Here is a 22,960-nt window from a genome sequence, read left to right as displayed (position 1 = left end):
GGAGAATTAGGATACTGTAAACACTTTAGGAAGGTAAGGCCTATACAGGGACCTGTAAATGAAATGAGCAACAGAGCAAATTCAGTCCTGCTATAAATACAGTGGCTTCAAAAGATGAATACAGGCCAGTTTTCTTACCAATAGGGATAGAGGACACACTAAGCAATTCCCCAAAGCCTTGAATTTCAATGGTTAAGTTTTTCAACAGTGATCTATATTATTTTGTCATCACTAGTCTATGATCTACAACAAGTAGATCCCCTCCCTCCCTTTTATGTCCTCTGACCACAAAGAAGGGTAAGATTCACACCAACATAGAAATGTGTCATTTTTATTACAAAGATTTTCAAAATAAAAAGCATCTTTTAAAAAACCACAATATATTTCCCCCCCCAGACACACAGATACAGCGATCTCTCACTTCACAAAAACGTAAAAGAGCAGGAGGAGCTGCAGTCAGCTTCAAGAGACTAGAGATGGTGGAAGAGAAGAGTACTTAAAAAAATAAAACATTTAAAAATAACCTGTGTTAAGTTAGCAGCATTACTGGAGTTGAAACCATCAGCAGCGCTCTGTGGGAGGTACAGATGCTCTAGTGGACAGAGGTATCCCCCTGAGAAAACAGCAAGTGAAAGCTGCCTGCAGAACTTCTGCAAGGCTGGAGCTCAGTGAAGCATTTCACAGAAAGCTCGTCCAATGATTAGTTATGAGAAGTGAGATGCAAGGTAAAGGCCAGTTCTGTTCTCAAGCGACAGGGGGTGCTGCTGTTCCATTACAAAGAGAGCAGCTTAAGTTGCAGGTTCAAAAGGTTTCCCCCCCCCAGTTACTGGCCTGGACAACAAGGAGAAAGGTCCTATCTAAAAACATTTGTGCTTCACATCAGATGAGAATTTTCAGCAAGTGCCACATTGACAAGCAGCTTCAACCAGGCTCTTCACAAGCTGGTCTTTAGCTGACTTGGGATTTCTGTAGTGGTTTCAGTCTAGGACCGAGATCAGCACTCAGAATGCACATTATGTAATCACGGGAACTTGAGAGGGGGAAAAAGCAGGGAGAGCTACGCAGGAGGACAATAGGCAGTAATGCATTTCCCCCCACACAGGGGTTTTGGTATATGAAGAAAAATATTCTTTTGAGCCCTTCTCTCTCATATGAGATGTATAATGCTGCCACCCTAACTTGACTTAAAAGAATCCACTTTAGAAAGTTTTATTTAAAACACCAGCTAGCTGGCAGTTTTCATTTTGTGCTATCCAGATCTATACCTTAGAACAGGGCACCTTGGGCTGATACACCAGGGAACGTTACATATTTGCTTTCAAACTGCTTCAACCCCTTCCACAAATCCACTGTGGTAGATAGCCAACTTTAGTCAAGAACTGCACTATTTGACCCTGAGAACTGGCATCAGCTTGCAGTTACTTACTATGGTGTTATTGGACCAAAGACCATAGGAGCAGTTTCTCTCACAGGCATAAGTTGGGAACTCAAAAGTTCTCCCAAAGTTTCATGGCCATATTTCCACCTGACCTGAAAGTCAGACACTATTTCTACTTTATATTTAAAAAAAAAAAAAGTATTCTCCAAAAGGGCTCTTTCAAAGAGAGGATAGAGAAGAGGAAAATGATTTTAAAAACACACACCAGAGAGGCAGTGGAAGGCAAGAGTGAAACTTCCCCGTCACTAATTCTGAATAGTGCAGGTCTGTCTACTCAGAACCCTCCCCATCTGCTCTCAGCGGAATGCAGCAAGGAATAATTTACAGTTCTTAAGTCATTTATATATTTATATAGAAATATATACAGAAACATATAAAATATAAATCCTGTGGAATGGGAGGCTACCAGAGAAGCAAACGTGTAACTATGTACTGAAAGGTATTGTCCAGCTGCAGTCATCTTAGGCTGATTTGGTCTCTTCCTTTACCCTGTAGAGCCAAGAGTGGAGAGCGTGCGTTAAGGAACTGACAAGAGAATCAGATTGTGATCAAGCTGTCGCAAAATAGTGGAGTAACATGTTAAAGCCTTTACCCTTAGGTCCCGTCCTAACAGATGCACCAACAACTGTCCTTATCTTACACACACAATGAAGTTTTACACACATTGCAAAATATTTTTAAGCACTTCTCTAGCACCTTTTATCCAAGGACCTCAAAGTGCTTTACCAAAAAAGAGGGCCTTGGGTATTATCTATAATTTACAGATGAGATCCATAAGGCAGAAGTAGGTCTCACCCTTTGGGTTCTGCTTTCTCCTCTTTGGCTTTTTCCTCTTCTTTCTCATCTAGAAAAGAAAAAAAAACCCAAATAGCAAAGCAGCAGAGAAACAGCAACCACTCACCAGCCCCACCTGGCAGGATCAGACACCAGTCAGGGAGGTCCAATTACATTAGAAATCACTGGTGAGGCAGTTACAGTAGAAAAACAGAATGCCAGCTACTCTGCATGTGTGGGGCAGAGTCTGGAAACCGGCGAACCCTTCAGGTATCCACACTTGAAGCCATAGTCTGGGGCAGCAACCTGTTTTGAGCCACTTGTGGCACCCTGAAGCTCTGTATTCCATTGTCCTCCAATCTGAGTCATAAATCTTCATAGTAACTACAGCAGTTGTCCCAGCAACAAGAAAAGAAAGAACAGACCAGCAGAGAGTCAGACAGCTTGCGTTTGAAGCCACAGAATGTTTCTGGGTGGCAGTGACAAGGATTTTTGCAAATCTGGCAACACGCTGTATTATACCAGATCTCAGGGAGCCCGCAATGATACAGCTCAGGTTGTAGCCTTTATGTAGTTGTTTTGAGGACTCCACTAACAGTCACCTCATTCTAAGCTTGTTACATGCGCATTTCTCTTTGGAACAGGTTAGAACGGTCAGTGGCTCAGGCTGCGTTTGCGCACATGTGGCCTGTGGTTTGTTAGATAGATTAGCCACTGATTCACAGCACTACGCTCACTCTACCAACGAAGAGAACTGTCACCAAAGAAAGACACTAGGAGGACCCCACTGCAGCAAGTCGGTGCAAAGGTAATTAGGGCTAGTGGCTAGACAATGTGGTATTCTGAAGGAGTTTGGGGTTATGACGCCTATAACCCCAAGGAACCAGACGACTCAGATGTTTGTTCCTCCTCTTCCCAAAATACCTAAAGCCTCACATTGAAGCTTTAGCAGAGGGATGATCATCATTAGGCCTGCTGGAGCAGAGCGATGAGGGCAATAGCACAGAAGTATCAGACATTGTCTCAAAGCCCAATACTTCGTTTTTCCATCTTCGTGGTAATTGTTGGGATGGTGACACGAGGACAGATTTTAACAGTTGCCAGACCAGAGCTGACCTTGGTAAACCCACCTAAAACCAGAATCGGAGAGAGCAGAGTCTTTTTTTGCCTTGGGGAAGAAGAAATTTCCCCAGCCTGGGTGAAATTAGAGCACTCATGGAGAGTACACCAGTCAGTGCTTAAAATGCAAGGATGGGGACAGTTAGACGGGGTCACAGACCTGGCAACATTTGTTTTTGTTTGTTTGAATTAAGCCAGGTCGCATTTTAAGCGCTGTCTTATCAAAGCAGCTGCCCCAGATTATGAGACCCCACGCCAACACGCTCTTTCCAGACTATGTTAAGCACTGTGTCAGTCCCATGCGTCACTGGGGTGTTGTTACTAAACTCCTGTTCTCTATTAGCCTGCCAGGCAACCCGGGTTTAACTCTGGCAGCTCCTTCAAGGTTCCCATTGTTAGTGGAGTGGTTCAAACAACATCTCTCACACATCAATCGTCAGCAATCTATAAGATGAACCGCAGAAACATTAACTTCTGCAACAAAAACGCAGCTTTACTCATCCCTCACATTACAGAGTCCTGCTCTAGGGAGCAGTCCGACATACGGCTAGTTCCAGTTTTACACCCACCTTTCTTCTCCTCCTCCTCCTTATCATCTTCTGCTTTTACGCGCTTGGACTTCTTAAAATTGGCAACATTTTTGCGACCACCTTCCCCTTCATCTTCAGAGTCTGAGAATTCTTCATCACAGGCTATTCTCTTGTCAGCAGAGCGCACTGAGAGCAAAGAAGGAGAAGCTACCTCAGTCATACTGGAGTCTTTTTCCCAGGGGTCCGTAAGGCAATAAACATATTTAGGAAGGTACATGTGGAATGCTCTGCCGTGCCAAAAATCTTTACTACTGTGCAGCAATACAACAATCCTACTAGAATCACAGCTTAGCCAGCTACTTGCAACAGCTAAGGTCAGAACCGGAGATCTCTCAGTGTAACAAGTATATGCGCCTTGGGTTAGGTTTACAGCAGGATGTCTAGAGCTGCCAGCACAAACAGGTTAACTAACTTCACACTGGGAAAATCTGACTCCCAGACCCAAAGGGCATAAGACAGCCTGGATATAAGCTAGTGTTTTCACAGCTAAAGGGCGACTTTTGCTAGAACAGCGGGAGCCTGTAAACGGACAGTGCAGCTTTCAGTGTTTCATCAGTCATTTCCCCACAGGAGGCTTTGGCAATAGTTCGAGCTCGAATATTAAATCTAGATTCTTTCGTTAAGGAAGTTATCTAGCAACAGCACTGCTACACCAAGGGAAGGTTCAGCAGCATGGGCCATGATCCCGCAAGGCAATTTATGCCCCCAGCCGGGCACCTACTTGAAATGCGTTTGTCAGGATCCTCTTCATCTTCATCTCCACTGTCCTCCTGCACGGCATCCTCAGGAATTGGCTGCATCTGGACACCAGGGGCATGAGGGAGCATGCGTAGATTCTCAAATAGCCGCTGCCTACAACCAGCAAAAACACAAACCAAAACCCCCACATGCTGGTGATCTAAAAGGCATTAACAGAAACAAGCCCCCAGTGTAAGGGACCAATCTTGCTAGGAGTAACAGACAACACTTACTTAATCTTCTCAAGATACTCATTGGTGTTCTGGTTGGTCATGTTCGAAGGACTGATGTGGAGCTTAAAGTCTGGTCCAAAGTATTCAAAATAGTCATTATATGGAAGCTCTGCACAAAGATTAGAACACAGAATAACCTTGATTGGTTACTGGTCTGGTATCGAAACAGCAAACATCACATGAGGTTCAAGGTGTTATGAGAATAAATGGAACATTTCCTTTTGGGGTGACTGGAGCTCTCCTGGGATGCTCAGAAAAACAAACTTTGTGACAGTGGGGCCAAAGACTATTCGCTGCTTTAACCCCATGGTGCCCACAACAGGCCTTTTAGTTTCAGTGAGATGGCAGGACACACCAACCATTGTGTGCTGTAGGGGAAAAATGGTTTCTAAGGAGGCACTGGAGGACTAGAATACATCACATCCACAGCGGTAGCTCAGAGAGCTCTAACACAATAAAAATCAGCAGCCAGTGAAGTGTCCAGGCTACTTCACAGGACTCCTACACCTACTCAGAGCAATTTAAAATTTTCCCCAAGCTCTATTACTAGACACCCATCCTCTCAATACAACACATGATATAGTCTTACCATTTGGAATTTCCGTGTCCAAAGCCACAGCAGTCTCATAAGTCCAGCATCTAGCCACGTTGCGGATTGTGTAGCCACCCCCTCCTAGCATCAGCATAGGCAAGTTAAAACTCTTTACGAACTCCACACACTTGGCATGACCTGCAGCATAGGGAATGGGAGAAAGTTCATAGCCTCACTGGGTAACTGGACAGTAAGCTTTTCAACACAGTGATTACATCAATCACACAAGTGCCACCACAGATACTGTATTTTACATGTCTGAGCTTTCCTCAAGGCCACCGCCCTGGTTCGACTGCTTTGCTAGAAGCAGTGTCCTCTTACCTTTGATGGTCAGATTAAAACAGCCCAATCTGTCCCCTGACAGAGAATCCGATCCACATTGTAAGGCAACTGCACTAGGCTGGAACGTCTCCATCACTTTAGAGATCACCTGGACAAGAAATCCGTTGTTACACACTCCCTTGGGACGGTGTCACAGCAACACAATGAAATCCATGTCAGCAGCTGACTTGGAGATATTCACTGATGCTTCACTGGCTGTTGCCTCCCTCCCATATTGGTGACATTGAAGCTCTTACAGATAAGAGTCTACAAGTGACCCGCTGTAATTGTCAAGTAGGAATAAACACTAGGGAATCTTACAGCACAGGACTGCATCTCCCCTCATCAGAGTGCCACTAGAAAAAGACAAAGCAGCATCCAAGACTCACTCAGAAAAAGAGGCTTACCGGCTTAAATATTGCCTCATAGGATTCATCGTCAATTCCGTCCCGGAGAGGATAGTTGACAGCATAATATTTGCCTTTGCCTGCACCAATATCCTATTACAGTGAGAGACAGGAAAGACCACAGGGTCACCAGAGAAACGCCAACATATATGTGCCAACGCAGAAAGGAAAGTCTAAGATTCCACCAAGGCACTTGGGGACATCAGCGGGCATGATTCCAGTGACTTCAACAGAGGATTAGCCGTGGGGTAAGTGGATACATTTGGCCTTTGCATTCAACTAATCAATCTAGACATTACATAGCTAACGGAGAGTAATGCGAGGTTATAATCAAGAAAGGGAGTAAAACAGCACCTTGGAATTCTACTGACATGACAGCCCTTGCCTCAGCATCTAGTCAAACATTCAACTGAGTCAAATTGGAGTCACAAGTTCCATGAAACTTGGGCCTCGTTGAAAGGGTCATTAAAAAGTCCAAACAGGTGGGCCTTGTATCAGCCCCAGTTACAAGCCAATAGCAGATTTTTTTAGAGGAAACAGGTTCCACAAGCAAGGATGCTCTACTGAGAATACTTTACTGGTTGCCCCAGAAAGTTCAATCCCAGGAACAGACACGAAGAACATCTTGCTGTGACAGGATACATGGGAAGGATCAATTCCTACTGACATCTACTGTCTCACTCTGTGTCTGAGTTCTCAGTTGTACATTCTGCTAGTAAAAACTATATGTTGTGCAGATCCAGTAGTGCTGCAGAAAAGCCAGATTTTATTCTCTCCCACATCAAGGAAAGCGGAAAACTGGCCGTCAAGTTTCCAGTTCCAGACTCTACACTGTTGGCAAGGACGTACAGAGCAAAATGCAAATCAGGCTGCAGTCCGATACCAGGCTGAGCCTGCAGTATTTACAGTTGGAGGAATCTTACAAGAGTTTAGTTTTGATTTTTAAAAACAATTCAATATCTTCTATCTACAGCGCACAGTACCATACCAAAGCACTTGACAAAACAGAATTTCACTCACTGCTGTAGCGTGGCCGCTTCTAGGATCGAATGTGGCAGCTAGCTACAAGTACGTATCACCCCATAACTTAGGACAGTCTACATATAACAATTCTACACCCAACTAAAACTCAAGAGGGAATTTAGGTCAGGAGAATGCCATTACCCTAACTGGTATCAGACCATGACTCTAGGGTTAACATCCCTACCTCTTGAGAAGCAGGCAGGACCACAGTTGTGTCTCATTTGAAAGACAGCACCGCCCGATAACCATGTCCCAGCATGGGCCATGAGACTCAGCACCAACTCAGAGGGAGGAAAGGCACCTGCTGAATCACCAGTATCATTTCCGCAGCACAAGGTGCTCCTTTGTAGGTCTCCCGTTCAAGGACTGGCATGGCCAGACCGTGCATAACTTGTGAGATCAAAGCAATAGGGCCAGAAGGGGAGCATGGAAGTCAGTTTGCCAATAAATACGGCCCACCAAGATGCGATGTTCAGAGTCCCACGCTATGAGGCTGCAGACTAACTGACATCTGATGTCTGGGCATTGTTACTGTATAATAGATATAACACCACAGAGACTCAGCACTCCCTCAAAGAGTGAGTTACAAAAGTTAATTGTCACACACATTTCTTATTAAACAAAAGCTGCCATTTTGAGAGAGTCCATCTAAACCAGCGAACACAGAAACAGCATTTTGGTGAAATTAGTTGGATAGTGAATAGATGGAACAAATCAAATTCCAGGGGAAGTTTCTACTAAGCCTCCATTCTCACCCGCAGATCCCCTGTTCCTGGGAAGTATTCTCCATACTTATGAAAGGATGCAGTCATGACACGGTCTGTGGTGTAAAAGGCTTCCTCCACGCCATCTCCATGGTGAATATCAATGTCAATATACAGCACCCTCTGGTGGTACCTAGAATCAGAAGGGAGTCAAAATGCTGCATTTCTTCAGAATGGAAACAGTCTTCAGCAGCAGAGCAAATGGGAGGAGAGTAAAGAACTTGGTGCTAATCCCCAGGCTGTATGGTTACCAATTTGCTGTCTCGCTCTGGAGTCTCTCAGCAAAACAGACGCAGAGCACTGACATGCGCCTTGAACTGGTTGGCAGCGGAAAAGAATCACCGAGGAAATCGAAGTGGCTATTGCTGCAGCAACTGACCTTTGATCAATTCCGTTTATACAGACAACCAGTGAATCGCACATTTTATGTCCAAGCCTCCTACTTAGAGCTGCCTCATGCCAAAAGTCGCCAGGATGGTAACCATCAGGACACAAATTACAGGAGTGCCACTTTTTTGTGCCAAGGAAGAAGCACCAAAGAGGCCTTTCATCTACTGCATCATACCATAAGTACAGCAACCCCTGCTGAAGAGAGGGCACCGCATCCAAAAAAAGACGTCTGATAAAGCCCTCCTGAGAAAAGACAGCTAACAAGGTAACAAAAAGGAGCAAATTAGGAAGAAAGTGGAAAGGACTCAAAGAAAATGCAGCAGAACGGACAAACAAAAGGGATAAGAAGTACTGCACGTACTTTAGTAGCTCCAAGATGGCTAAGACAATGTCGTTGACATAACAGAAGCCAGAAGCCTCCGATTTCTTAGCGTGGTGAAGGCCTCCTGCCCAATTCACAGCAATATCTGTCTGTTGCTTGTTCAGCTTCACAGCGCTGGCTGCAGGGAGAAGAATTGCAGAACGTTAGCAAGAAAGACAGACTAGAGCCCTGACAAACTCTGGAGAACACACAAAGGCAGCATGCCCTGTGGGGTCAAGTGTCATTCCATATGCCTGCATGTATAACAGTACAAATATCAAAGGTTTAAACACTGAATTTCTCATACAAACCAGTAAGGCAGAAGACTCTCTGGGGTCTTCTGGGGTGACACTACTGGGTGACACTAGTGTAATATCTCTGTAGAAGAGAGATCAGTGTAATGTAAAGGTGCTGGGAGGGCTCAGATTAAGCATCTATTTTTACAGCACAGTCTTGCTCCCATGCCACACCTCTAGTTCAGAACATAAATGGGGAGCCTGATTTGAAAACAGGTCCACAGCCTGCTAGCTCGAGTCACGGTTAAAGTACAGGTTAGTTTTATTTATCAGTTTCCTAAAGAGAACCTTTCATGGATAGTTTTATGTCATGTACACAGTTAGCTTTGTTTAGTCCTTTGTATAGATAACTAGGCAAAGGGACTTCCCACAAACCCTAGAGCCTGCACACAATTCCACTGTGTGGTTCCATGCGGTTCAGATCTTGGTAGAACCTAGAATTGTTTTGCCAGAAGCTGGGAATGGGCAACAGAGGATGGATCATTTGGTGATTCCCTGTTCTGTTCATTCCCTCTGCGGCACCTGGCATTGGCTACTGTCTGAAGACAGGATACTGGGTCAGACCAAAGGTCCATCTGGCCCAGTATGGCCATTCTTATGCTCAGTGCAACTTTGCATGGGTCTAAGGGTCAGCACAGATGAATCCTTTTGTAGGATCAGAGCCTTAGTGATAAGAGACCGGAATAGGTACTTCAGATGTGTCTGTCAGCTGGACAAGCATATGTTTATCTTTTTGGAGTTTGAGTGTAGTCAGGCTTTATATTTCAGAAAATAAGGATATCTATCAGTCTGTAGTAAGCCACAAAGCTTTTAAGCACATGTTCAGTAAAAGTCTCTCAACGCTGCATTACACTGTACCAAAAACTCACGAATAAGGATGCCATTTTATTTTAAATGATACAGGTTTTAGAGAGTTTGTTGAAATCTTCCTGCTTTTGTTTTTCCTTCTTATCAAAAGAGAGAGACAAGTGGATTTCTTTTTGTAAAACAAAACACCTGCTCTGAGGCTGTGGTCACACAGACCTGGAGCAAGTTTTTATAAAAAAAACAAGATATCTTTAAATAAACCAAGGTTTCAACAACAGAGGGCTAGCTTTACTGAAACAAAGTCATTCACGATGCTTTCATTCCATACACAGAAACTCCTCAACATGACCACTTAAATGATCTTTGGATGAGTGAGAATATGGCTAATGTTGAAGACCCAGACCTTACATACAGTCAAAGCATTCTCAACCACTGACCAATCTCATTCCAATGCATCGGGGCTTGAGAATGATCACAACATGTCAGACCAATTTTTTACGGAATCTAGAAATGTCTCCAACATCATGTTTCTTTTCTGACAGAGCGACATTATGGACATTCTCCTAAAAAGAGAAAGCATCTAGGATTCTTGTGCTTACCAACAGAGCCTCCTGCAGACAGCTGACAAAACTCAAACAACCCATCAAACACCGGGCAATCTTCCCCAACATTGACTTGAAAAAGAAAGACATAAGTAAGTGTTAGCAGGACAAGCCTGCATACCAGAGGCAAAGTTTATGCAGTAAATCTAACTTAAGGACATAAACAGATTCAGTAGAGCATCAAATATATTAGCATCATTTATTTAATTTACATGTATATAATAAAGTGTTCAATGAGAAGTAGACAATCATCCCTTCACTAAAGACTTCATTGTATCAGTAGTCAGTTGATGCAACCTTCCCTTCAGTCTTTGCTCAGCCCACTGCCATTACTGTGACAGCTTGCAGGAAAGGACAGAACCGGCACTTAAGGTTGTAAAAGCTCTCCGTTGGTACAGAGAGCTGCTATAAGTGCAAGTCCCCTGCTGCACTTTGAGAAGACACTAAAGAATGAAACCAGCATTTCACATGCACTCTGGATCTACACTAGAGTTGCACCACCTAGTGGAATAAGCTATAATAAAACCCAATTGTCAGTTAATTGTGTTAGAAAGTGAGTCGTGACACTATCAATTAAAAAAAACACACATGTTGTAAACAGGTCTCCTTCAATATGTCACTAACATCACCTTAGATTATCAAGACTGAACATTTCAAAAGTTCAGTTTGAGTCTCATGAGGTATGCTGTTCATTTACTTTGCGTATTTCATAGCTTGGATTAAAAAAAAGGCAAATTTTTCTTCTAGGTTCTCAATCCTGTAGCATGTTTGGGTTGGAAACACTGCAGGGAAACCATTTATTTCCTGTTAGAAATGCTTACATGATTTTTAAAGACAGGTTTCAGAGTAGCAGCCGTGTTAGTCTGTATCCGCAAAAAGAACAGGAGTACTTGTGGCACCTTAGAGACTAACAAATTTATTAGAGCATCCGAAGAAGTGGGCTGTAGTCCACGAAAGCTTATGCTCTAATAAATTTGTTAGTCTCTAAGGTGCCACAAGTACTCCTGTTCTTTTTATTATTTTTAAAAAGTTTCATAGGGCCTATGTTTTGCAAAACCTGTTTTTACAAAAATCTGTATGTTGTAATGAAGTTGAGCGGAACTTTTCCCTTTGTACTTAGGCAGGACTCATCTCGCATGAATCTTCCCAGCATGTGAAATGCTGCTTTCATTCAATTCTTCGCCTCCAAAAAGGCTAGTGAAAAATCATGGAGACAGTACAGTTGAATGAGCAAGTTTAAGCAGTCTCCAGATTTAAATGGAACTCGTTTCTAATGGACTGTAAGAATCAGGAGAGTCAAAACGAAATGTTCCAATTTGTACAAGTGTTCCAGTGGGGCATGGTAATTAGCAATAGTTGAATAGTTCCCTTATCAGAGATGTGTGGGAATCTATTCCCAGCAAGTGGGGAGGTCTGTTGCTGCAGAATGTAAGCTTCCCATTACAACAAATTAAATTTCTAGCCCTTATGGCTGCAATATAATCTTCTTGAGTCTTCAGACAGACAGAATATCTATCGATAGACTGAGATTAAAGAGACCGTTTAGTATCACTGCTACCATTCAGAACCTTGTGGGCAGCAGCAAAACGGACAATTTTTAATAGTGTGACTGCTTCTGCTTGGCAAAGATATGGCCCTCTGTATAAGCAGAAGCAAATGGTGGAGCTATTCATTCATACGGAGACCTCTTCCCACCAAGCCCTTCAAAGCAGCCAGGATATCAAGCCTTTTACAGCAATATGTGGCTCTGGACAGGGAAGAGAAAAAGTTCTCTCATTTCCAACAGCTAGAGCAGGGTCAGGAGCATCATATGTATGATATGCCCACTAGTCAGAGCCCAATATAATACTACCTAGCTCTTATATGGCATTTTTCCTCAACAGACCTCAAAGCACTCTACAAAGGGGGTCAGTATCATTATTTCCATTGTATAGATGGGAAAACTGAGGCATGGAGTGGCAAAGTGACTTGCCTACGGTCACCCAGCAAGCCAGTGGCAGAGCCAGGAATAGAACACAGGTATCCCAGTCCAGTGCCCTACCCATTAGGCCACTCATATCAAAGATGGGAGACCCCATGATAGCACCCCCGTGGAAATCCCAGCACCCACTCCTTTCTCAACAGCTAAGAGCAGAAAGGAGGCTAAGCTCCTCACCAGGCACTGTCCTTGCACTTGGGTGGTGGGCCCCATTACCTCCATCTTTAATCTCTATTTCTGGCTCATAGGATTAGTCCTCTGGCTAGGTGGTGGAGGATATATTTTGCAACCCCTGTCAAGGAGGGGTCATTGGACTGAATTGTGAATTGGCTTTTGTCTCACCTCCATACATACTAAAAAAATTTCACATTTAATTTCCTTAAAGTAAAACCCTTGCTTGAAGTACAGTATAGAAAATGCCAAGCTGACCAGAGGGAGACCAGTGTGGGTGTTTATGAGCCATTCCAGTCTCAGTGGTAAGCAGTTAGGCTTGTGTAAATATGTACTTTAGTATGTTAAGGCATATTATTTACCCCAGGAAGTACTTTGGTACAGATTACAGATATTACTCATTCCTTTAGTCGTTACACTCAGGTGCCTAAATACAGTGTGCATTTTGGCTCACAATAGTTTAAAAGTGCATATAATTCACTCTCTAGACTAACTCTTTCAAGAGTTAACAGGAGATTACATATACACTTCATAAAAATAAGCCCCATGGCCAACAATACTACAGATTTCAGGAATGAAGAGAGTGCACACAACCAATATACTGTTTTAGTGAACTCCTAGCCATTTTATTTGTCCAAATCAGCCAGAAAACTATAGTTCATTACCTATTAATTGCTGGAAAATGTTAGCACAGAGCTGCAGAAAGTCTGAAAAGGTATTTAAGATTTTATAACATGAAAGCTGCAAAAGATTTTTCCACATGGAGAGAAAAAAAAATCCATGCCTCTAAGGATATTCTAAGGCCAGAAAGAACTTTAGTCATTTAGTCCAACATCCTGCATAATACAGATGAAGTTGCCTGTCAGGTGTGACATCAGAACTGAAACTAACACCACTTTCAGCATTGAGGGCCTGGTCCCCAAAGCCTTCAGTGCACAGAACTTCAGCTGAAGTCAATTTGAATTCAGGGCTTGCAGGATCTAAATCTTAGTCAGAATAGAACGAATTGTGAAGCCACAATTTAAGCAGCCAGATTTCTTGATGCTGACTGATAAAAATCCCAGAATATTTTATACTGGTAAGGACATGAATTCCACAGATCTCTAGAAATATCCCCAAAAGGAAGACAGTTACCAACAATATACCTCCTATTACAATAGGAAATAGTGACACTAGTATTCCCAGATTATGAAAATATTACATAGATCTACAGATTCTAAAATAAAGACCGGCTCTCTGCATATCTACCATGCTGTGACCAACAACAGTACTCCTGCTTCAAAAAACCCATCCTACCGATATCTGGGAAAGTTGGTCCCCAGAACGTCACCATTATTAACAACTCCAGAACCTTAGGTTACAAGTTGCTTATGCAGAATATCTGTTGTACAGGTATGTCCACACTGTTCCGTTTATAAGCTAGAAAAGAAGATGAAAGAGCTTCCACCAAATCTCAACATCAAAGGAGTTAGGGACAGAACCACAATGGAGGAAAACAGTGTGGAACTCTGGCAAAAAAATAATCTAAGTGGTTAGGTTAACATGAAAATAATAATAAAAAGAGACAAGTTTCATAAGATTCTCCCTGCTCTTTTGACAATGAGCTCTAAGAGCTAACCAGGGTTCCCAGGACTACAGCTATTCAGGCTAGAAGCTACAATACCATACGCATGGCTTACATCTCTGCATCTGCTTGCTGTACTCAGACATGTTATCAGGGCGAATAGATCTCAGAAATTTAATGTAGTCATCACTATGATACTTGGTCATTTCTTCTGCATTTGCTTTGTGGGGGCGCTGCAAGGAGAGAACAAAACAAGGTTTATTTGACATATATTCCTTCTCCTACTCCAATGCCTGCCTACTCTCAAGAATAGCAACAGCTAAAGCCAGTGCTATTAAAGCAAAAATAAGTCTACTTTCTAAGGCGGGGTGGGCAAACTACGGCCTGCGGGTCAGATCCGGTCGCTCATGGCTTTGGATCCGGCCCGCGGGATCGCCCCGTGACACCGCGAGCCCTGCGGCCCCCGGGCATGGGGGCAGAGGGCTCCGTGCGTTGCCCTTGCCTCCAGGCACTGCCCCCCGCAGCTCCCATTGGCTGGGAACGGGGAACCACGGCCAATGGGAGCTTCGAAGGAGGTACCTGAAGGCGCAGCAAGGGCAGCGCACATGGAACCCTCCGCTCCACCCGTACCCCCCAGGAGCCGCAGCGCTTCCTGGAGTGGTGCAGCGTGTGCACCGCTGCCACCCCGGAGCCGCTTTAGGTAAGTGGCGCCGGGCCAGAGCACGATCCCCCGCCTGCACTCTGCCCCACAAATCCCTGCCCTAAGCCCTCTGCCTGCACCTCGCACCCCAACTCCCTGCCCTGAGCCCCCTCCCACAGTCCGCACCCCTCCTGCACTCCTGCCCTGAACCCCCTCATACATCCCGCACCCCTCCTCTGCCCCAATCCCTTGTCCTGAGCCCCTTCCAGCACACCGCACCCCCTTCCGCACTCCAACCCCCTGCCCTGGCCCTGCATACAATTTCCCCACCCAGATGTGGCCCTCGGCCCAAAAAGTTTGCCCACCCCTGTTCTAAGGGGAAGAGGAATGTTATTATAGGAGACTGGGGCTTTTTATTATATGCCTAGCCATACGAAACAGTCACGGTATAGGGAGAAAAACATTTCCTATATATAGATTACCTGAACTTTGGAACAAAACAAGGAACACCCTGCTAAACACAAGACCAGTGGAAATCTTAAAAGCAACAATCTCTTTGAATTACCTTCACCCTGACCTATTCCCCAGGAATATTTTCCAACTCTTTTTCCTCCATCTTGTTTCTCTACAAGTTTCCCAATAAAACACGTGAGAGTCTGCAAGACCCTGTGCCATTGCAATACAGTGACAGCTCGGGAAGTGGATCAAGCCCCTCCATACAAGCTTCCTACTTCTCTCTCTCTCTGTGTCTGGGCCTATACTTACATATATCTCCATTTTTCTGTAAAGGCCGTAGTTCAGCAGTAGGTTGTGGGTCATTCGGATCCTGTGGGGTTTCATTGGATGGCCCTGGCCATAATAGTAGTTTCCAACATCCCCTGAGAGCGATAAGCATTTGGTTACAGTGGAAAAGAACATTTTCTCCTCTGAGCAGCGTCACTGCAGAGGAAGATGACAGGAGCCACCTGGAGCTCCGTCCCATCTGACCTTTATTTTGTCATTTTCTCTTTTCTACAGCAATATGTATGCTTGTCATGTTCCTCCACTCCCCCCCCCTTTTTTTTCCTTCACAGATTTGGACCAACTCTATCATAGTTTCATGGGAGCCTGGATAACTGATGTCTTGGAAAACCAAGGAAGTTTTCAGGGCAATTAACAGATGTTGGGGAACGTGACACTGTTGCAAATCATTGAGGGTTGGTTAATCGAGTTTGTACCATACACGGAAAGATCCCACCATGTACAAGCAGCTTCTGAGGGGCAAGAACAGCATTGCCAGACATTTTACACATAGTTGTCTCTTAGTGTCGCCATCTCCCAAAATTCGAAACCTTCTAGGGTCACCTCCATATGGTTAGGATCAATTGTAACTCTGCTGTATTTAATGAAGCACTGTGTAGCCGAAGTTCTGGTCTGGAGCCAGGAACTCTCGAGTTCTAATGCCAGCTCAGACAACATCTTGTCTAATAGCCTCAAGCAAATCACTTGGACTCTCTGCCTCATCTTCCTCGTCTGTAAAATGGCAATAATGTTTCCTCACTCGCAGGGGCAGACGTGTATGTGTATTGTGCTGCTAAGACAGTTAATGCCTGCAATGCACTTTGAAGATCAACAAAATCCTAATATTTTATGGCCCCAATTATTTTAATTCATCCGTCCTTACCAGGCTGTGCATCAAGGCTTATCCTATGCGTGATTCACACTCAACATTGACCAAAAAAAAAAAAAAAAAGTCAACTAGTTTCACAACCCCAAACCATCCTAGGAGGTAAGAGAGGCAATCTGGTCTGGCGGGTGACTCAGTTGAGAGTCTGTAATGTTTCGTCATAGATCTCAACATTCAGGAGTAATTTTCACTGCCCCCGCAGCCTGCAGAGACTGAAACCTTTTCTACGCTTCCCCTAGTGTAGACAAGAATAAAACCACAATTTCCACTGGTGGAATTTAACTCTGCTTGAAACTGGGGTAGACTGCAGCTTTCCTTGTCTAACACAGAACTTTGCACTGGTGCAGCAATACCAGTGCTGAAAATTAGGTTAATCCCAAGCATTAACAAGACCTGAAAGAACCACAGAGAAAGCTGAAGAGCCTAGCTAGGGAATCATCTGGCAGCCAGCACCTTCTAAATACCAAACTAACAGCAGTCTAGGAGAGAATGGTCACTTGTCTTCTACCCTCCAATGAAATGCAGTGGGCAACTCACAAGTGATTTGAACTGACCAGTCTATCTTGAGGTTTATTTTACTAAACCAAAAAGTTATTTACCATCTCTCTTTTCATAAGCAGTGGGAATATCTTTGCAGCCTCTAAGGGCATGTCTACACTGCAAAAAAAGGTGTGTTCTTAACTTGGGTTAGCAAAATCAGGTTAAAATAGCAGTAAAGACATGGCAACTCCGCTTTTAAGTTGGGTTACGGGCTCAAGTTAAAGCCTAAAGGGAGCCTGTACTGAACTTGAGCTGCTAACCTGAGCTGCTGGATCTTCACTGTTACTAAATTGAGTACCCCCCGCCCTATTTTTTTGGCTGTGTAGATGTACCTTAAGATGCTATTACAAGCTAGACTCTACTAGCATCCAGTCTATGTATAGACTGATTACAAAAAAAAAAAAAGTTTTATCATCACTAACAGGCATTACCTATCCCGCTGTAAGAACACGCTAGAGACAAAGCACCATAATTTTACTGTTAGATCAAGCATAAGCAGGCGGTGGAGGAGCTAGAGTGCTGACTTTGCCTAGCTACCTTGTTATAAAAACTACAAGTGCCTTGTCCCCACTTCAGATTTTACAGCAATAAAACTAACGGCATGTTAGTTATCCTCTGTAAAAAACAAAACCAATAAAAACAAAAACAAACACCACCTTTGTATCCGTGACAACAAAGCGCTAGTTTATCACCAATGCGTGAGTACACGTGTGAAAATTGTGTGTCTCCAGACCAGAGGGGCACTGTGGACCCTCAAACAGAGCCTTCATTCACCATCTGACAGTCACTGACATAGGTACAACATTCCCACAACTACCACCACCAGAAACCAGTATTTCCAGGAACCCTGAAGGATGCACCAAAAACCTCAGGGCATTAATGTGGCACTGATAGGTCACAAATACTTTGATTTTATATCTAATGTGCACATATCACCTGTGGATATTAGAAGGATGAAAGTCAGACTTGCAATATCATGGTAACTGGCCTAACTTAAGGTCCCAATCCAGCAACAAGTTTTGCAGGGGTCGACCCCTGTCTAGCACTCCATTGAAATCAATGGGGTACAGTGCGCATGCAGGGGTGGATCTCATTTTAGAACCAGGGCCTAACATTGCAAGTTACTGTACTGAAGAGATAAAAGTCACTGATATATACCTGATGGAGCAGAGCACTTAAATTAATCATACTAAAATGCCTGAATGATCACTACAAGCACCTCCTAACCAAGGGGGTGGGAAAACTTTTTGGCCCAAGGGCCACATCTGGGAAAATATATGCAGGGCCATGAATGTAGGGCTGGGGCAGGGGGTTGGGGTGCGGGAGGGAGTGTAGTGTGCAGGAAGGGGCTCAGGGCAGGGGGTTGGGGCACAGGAGAGGTGCATAGTGCAGGAGGGGGCTCAGGGCAGGGGGTTGGGTTGCGGGGTGCAGGAGGGGTTTGGGGTGTGGGCTCCAGCCAGGAGCGGCTCTGGGGTGGCAGTGGTGCGCTGCCTGCGTCCTTGCAGCCTGGGAGTTCGGGGGAGGGGGAGAAAGAGGGGGGACGGGCAGCTCCGTGTGCTGCCCTTGCCTGTGGATACCTCCCCCAAAGCACCCATTGGCCGTGGTTCCCCATTCCTGGCCAATGGGAGCTGCGGAGGGGGAAGAGAGATGTACCCACAGGCAAGAGCAGTGCACAGAGCCCTCTGCCTCCCTCCCTCCCCCAGGGACCTGGTGCTGGCTGCTTCCAGTAGGGGTGCAGGGCCCACGGCGGTGGCAATCCCACAGGCCGTAGTTTGCACACCCTGTCCTAACCCCACAAGACGACCACTAATAGTTATTCTGCTACAAGGATTAAAAAAATTATGATAAACATGATATTTCCACAACATCTTTTATGAAGGAAGATCACAACCTGTAAGAGATCATTTCATCCATCACTGAAGCACACCCCCTGCTGGCAAGTAACACAGCAGTAAGTGTGGAACAGCAAACAGCAGTTATGTGATTGTGATTTCTCCCACTGAACTACAGGGGGAAGAAGGAGAGGCAGAATAGAATTACCCAGGTTGCAATTTGGCCAGGGCACCAGGAGCTAACACCCAACATTTGGGGAAGTGTCATGGAATGATTAAACACACACACAGCGCTGCCGCCCATAGCCAGTACCTACACCCACAATCCAACCAAGCATATGCCTGATATTAAATAATACCCCGGCCACAGAACATCCCCAACTAAAAGCAAGCAGCTGTTCTGAAGGAAGACAGAAAGAGAAAGGTCCGTTTGATATTACCACTATAGATCTGAAAGTTTTCAAAAGTATCAAGGAGGAGACCCTTCCCCAGTGTCCCAGCCACACTCCCTCCCCCAGCACCCCCCCATCCTCATCCTCACCCCCCACAGGCCCTTCCCCAGCACCCGCTTTTCCTCACACAGCCCAAAAGGTGTTTTACCAACGCCCCCCTCATCATCCACACCCCCATTCCTGCAGGCCCTTCCCCAGCACCCCCTCCTCCTCTTCCTCATCCTCCCTCCACATACCTTTCCCCAGTGCCCCTCTCCTTCACCACCCCCCGCAGGCCAGCGCCCCCTCCTCCTCACCCCCCCTCCACAGGCCAGCGCCCCCTCTCCACAGACCCTTTCCCAGCGCCCCCTCCTCCTCCTCACCCCCCTCCACAGGCCCTTCCCCAGTGCTCCCCTCCTCCTCTTCCTCACCCCCCCCACAGGCCCTTCCCCAGCACCCCCCTCCTCCTCCTCTTCCTTGCCCCCCCTCCACAGGCCCTTCCCCAGTGCCCCCTCCTCCTCACACACCCCCCACAGGCCCTTCCCCAGTGCCCCCCTCCTCCTCACTCCCCCTCCACAGGCGCTTCCCCAGTGCCCCCCTCCTCCTCACTCCCCCTCCACAGACCCTTCCCCAGTGCCCCCCTCCTCCCCTTCCTCACCCCCCCCGCAGGCCAGCGCCCCCTTCCCCAGTGCCCCCCCTCCACAGGCCCTTCCCCAGCGCCCCCCTCCTCCTCCTCGCCCCCCCTCCACAGGCCCTTCCCCAGCGCCCCCCCTCCTCCTCCTCGACCCCCTCCACAGGCCCTTCCCCAGCGCCCCCCTCCTCCTCCTCGCCGCCCCCTCCACAGGCCCTTCCCCAGTGCCCCCCTCCTCCTCACTCCCCCTCCACAGGCCCTTCCCCAGTGCCCCCCTCCTCCTCACTCCCCCTCCACAGGCCCTTCCCCAGTGCCCCCCTCCTCCTCCTCACGCCCCCCCACAGGCCCTTCCCCAGTGCCCCCCTCCTCCTCCTCACCCCCCCCACAGGCCCTTCCTCAGTGCCTCCTCCTCACCCCCCCCCACAGGCCCTTCCTCAGTGCCCCCCTCCTCCCCCCCCCGCAGGCCAGCACCCCCTTCCCCAGTGCCCCCCCTCCACAGGCCCTTCCCCAGCGCCCCCCCTCCTCCTCCTCGCCCCCCCTCCACAGGCCCTTCCCCAGCGCCCCCCCCCTCTCGCCCCCCCTCCACAGCGCCTTCCCCAGCGCCCCCCTCCTCCTCCTCGCCCCCCCCACAGCGCCTTCCCCAGCGCCCCCCTCCTCCTCCTCGCCCCCCCCTCCACAGCGCCTTCCCCAGCGCCCCCCTCCTCCTCCTCGCCCCCCCCTCCACAGCGCCTTCCCCAGCGCCCCCTCCTCCTCCTCGCCCCCCCTCCACAGGCCCTTCCCCAGCGCCCCCCTCCTCCTCCTCGCCCCCCCCTCCACAGGCCCTTCCCCAGCGCCCCCCTCCTCCTCCTCGCCCCCCCCTCCACAGGCCCTTCCCCAGCGCCCCCCTCCTCCTCCTCGCCCCCCCCTCCACAGGCCCTTCCCCAGCGCCCCCCTCCTCCTCCTCGCCCCCCCCTCCACAGGCCCTTCCCCAGCGCCCCCCTCCTCCTCCTCGCCCCCCCCTCCACAGGCCCTTCCCCAGCGCCCCCCTCCTCCTCCTCGCCCCCCCCTCCACAGGCCCTTCCCCAGCGCCCCCCTCCTCCTCCTCGCCCCCCCCTCCACAGGCCCTTCCCCAGCGCCCCCCTCCTCGCCCCCCCCTCCACAGGCCCTTCCCCAGCGCCCCCCTCCTCCTCCTCGCCCCCCCCTCCACAGGCCCTTCCCCAACGCCCCCCTCCTCCTCCTCGCCCCCCCCCTCCACAGGCCCTTCCCCAACGCCCCCCTCCTCCTCCTCCTCACCCCCCCTCCACAGGCCCTTCCCCAACGCCCCCCTCCTCCTCCTCCTCACCCCCCCTCCACAGGCCCTTCCCCAACGCCCCCTCCTCCTCCTCGCCCCCCCTCCACAGGCCCTTCCCCAACGCCCCCCTCCTCCTCCTCGCCCCCCCTCCACAGGCATTTCCCCAGCGCCCCCCTCCTCCTCCTCGCCCCCCCTCCACAGGCCCTTCCCCAGCGCCCCCCTCCTCCTCCTCGCCCCCCCTCCACAGGCCCTTCCCCAGCGCCCCCCTCCTCCTCCTCGCCCCCCCTCCACAGGCCCTTCCCCAGCGCCCCCCTCCTCCTCCTCGCCCCCCCTCCACAGGCCCTTCCCCAGCGCCCCCCTCCTCCTCCTCGCCCCCCCTCCACAGGCCCTTCCCCAGCGCCCCCCTCCTCCTCCTCCTCGCCCCCCCTCCACAGGCCCTTCCCCAGCGACCCCCTCCTCCTCCTCGCCCCCCCCTCCACAGGCCCTTCCCCAGTGCCCCCCTCCTCCTCCTCCTCTTCCTCACCCCCCCGCAGGCCCTTCCCCAGTGCCCCCCTCCACAGACCCTTCCTCCGCGCCCCCCCTCCACAGGCCCTTCCCCAGCACCCCCTCCTCCTCTTCCTCACCCCCCCGAAGGCCAGCACCCCCTTCCCCAGCGCCCCCCTCCTCGCCCCCCCCTCCACAGGCCCTTCCCCAGTGCCCCCCTCCTCCTCCTCCTCTTCCTCACCCCCCCGCAGGCCCTTCCCCAGTGCCCCCCTCCTCCTCCTCGCCCCCCCTCCACAGGCCCTTCCCCAGCGCCCCCCTCCTCCTCCTCGCCCCCCCTCCACAGGCCCTTCCCCAGCGCCCCCCTCCTCCTCCTCGCCCCCCCTCCACAGGCCCTTCCCCAGCGCCCCCCTCCTCCTCCTCCTCGCCCCCCCTCCACAGGCCCTTCCCCAGCGACCCCCTCCTCCTCCTCGCCCCCCCCTCCACAGGCCCTTCCCCAGTGCCCCCCTCCTCCTCCTCGCCCCCCCCTCCACAGGCCCTTCCCCAGTGCCCCCCTCCTCCTCCTCGCCCCCCCCTCCACAGGCCCTTCCCCAGTGCCCCCCTCCTCCTCCTCCTCTTCCTCACCCCCCCGCAGGCCCTTCCCCAGTGCCCCCCTCCACAGACCCTTCCTCCGCGCCCCCCCTCCACAGGCCCTTCCCCAGCACCCCCTCCTCCTCTTCCTCACCCCCCCGAAGGCCAGCGCCCCCTTCCCCAGCGCCCCCCCCGCAGGCCCTTCCCCAGCGCCCCCATCCTATGTCTCCCTCCCCCGCCCAAAGCCTCCTGCTCCCCCCTCACCCCCCGCGAGGACCGGCCCGGGGCTCTCACCATCATAGTAGTAACAGACTTTCCGCTTGGTCCCCTGTGTCAGCGCCATTTTCCTGCCGCCCGACCGCACCAAACCCTCCCGCAGCGCAACCGAACGCGCCCCGGGGGCCAAGCACCCCGCGAGCAGTTCCTCCCGCCCCCGCGGGGCAGCAGACCTATCGGGGAGTGGCTTGTCCCCACTTCCCTCGGAGCAGCCAATGAGAAGTCAGGTAGGGCGGGGCGGTAGGATTAGCACAATAGGTAGAGCGCAAGTGTTCCTGGACTGTACCATTCCCAGAGAAGGGGGAGAAAAGGAGGAACGGGTTGGCAGGACTGTACCATTCCGAAGAATAGGGGTCTGGTCAGACCGAAGTTTACCATTGGGGGGGAGGTAAAGGGAAAGTACCATTTCTCAGAAAATGGGGGGTGGGGGAAATAACGCAGGCAGGTACCATTCCC

General features: G+C 49.0%; 1 protein-coding gene across 1 annotated transcript; it reads right to left on the bottom strand.

The window, feature by feature from the left end:
• Positions 1-315: 315 nt before the first annotated feature.
• HDAC1 (histone deacetylase 1) lies at positions 316-22,757 on the bottom strand. The gene is made up of 14 exons (XM_005302198.5): positions 22,523-22,757; positions 15,574-15,686; positions 14,284-14,401; positions 10,453-10,527; positions 8,751-8,889; positions 7,991-8,132; positions 6,213-6,305; positions 5,806-5,914; positions 5,482-5,622; positions 4,893-5,001; positions 4,643-4,773; positions 3,901-4,047; positions 2,234-2,282; positions 316-1,927 (listed from the first exon to the last, which is right to left on the bottom strand). The coding sequence occupies exons 1-14, from the start codon at positions 22,569-22,571 to the stop codon at positions 1,900-1,902; spliced, it is 1,443 nt and encodes a 480-aa protein (XP_005302255.1). The 5' UTR covers positions 22,572-22,757; the 3' UTR covers positions 316-1,899.
• Positions 22,758-22,960: the final 203 nt, after the last annotated feature.

Source organism: Chrysemys picta, chromosome 23, assembly GCF_011386835.1.
Source record: "Chrysemys picta bellii isolate R12L10 chromosome 23, ASM1138683v2, whole genome shotgun sequence".
Lineage (NCBI taxonomy): Eukaryota > Metazoa > Chordata > Testudines > Emydidae > Chrysemys > Chrysemys picta.
Note: the sequence above shows the minus strand (reverse complement) of the source record. Positions and strands in the feature narration are given on the sequence as shown.

Coding starts and splice junctions, on each gene's coding strand:
- HDAC1 (XM_005302198.5), bottom strand. CDS start 22,571: ATGGCGCTGACACAGGGGACCAAGCGGAAAGTCTGTTACTACTATGAT. Junction 14,402..15,573: donor ACAGAAAAATGGAGATATAT/GTAAGTATAGGC, acceptor CTCTCCTTGCAG/CGCCCCCACAAAGCAAATGC. Junction 5,623..5,805: donor TTTTAATCTGACCATCAAAG/GTAAGAGGACAC, acceptor CCTATGCTGCAG/GTCATGCCAAGTGTGTGGAG.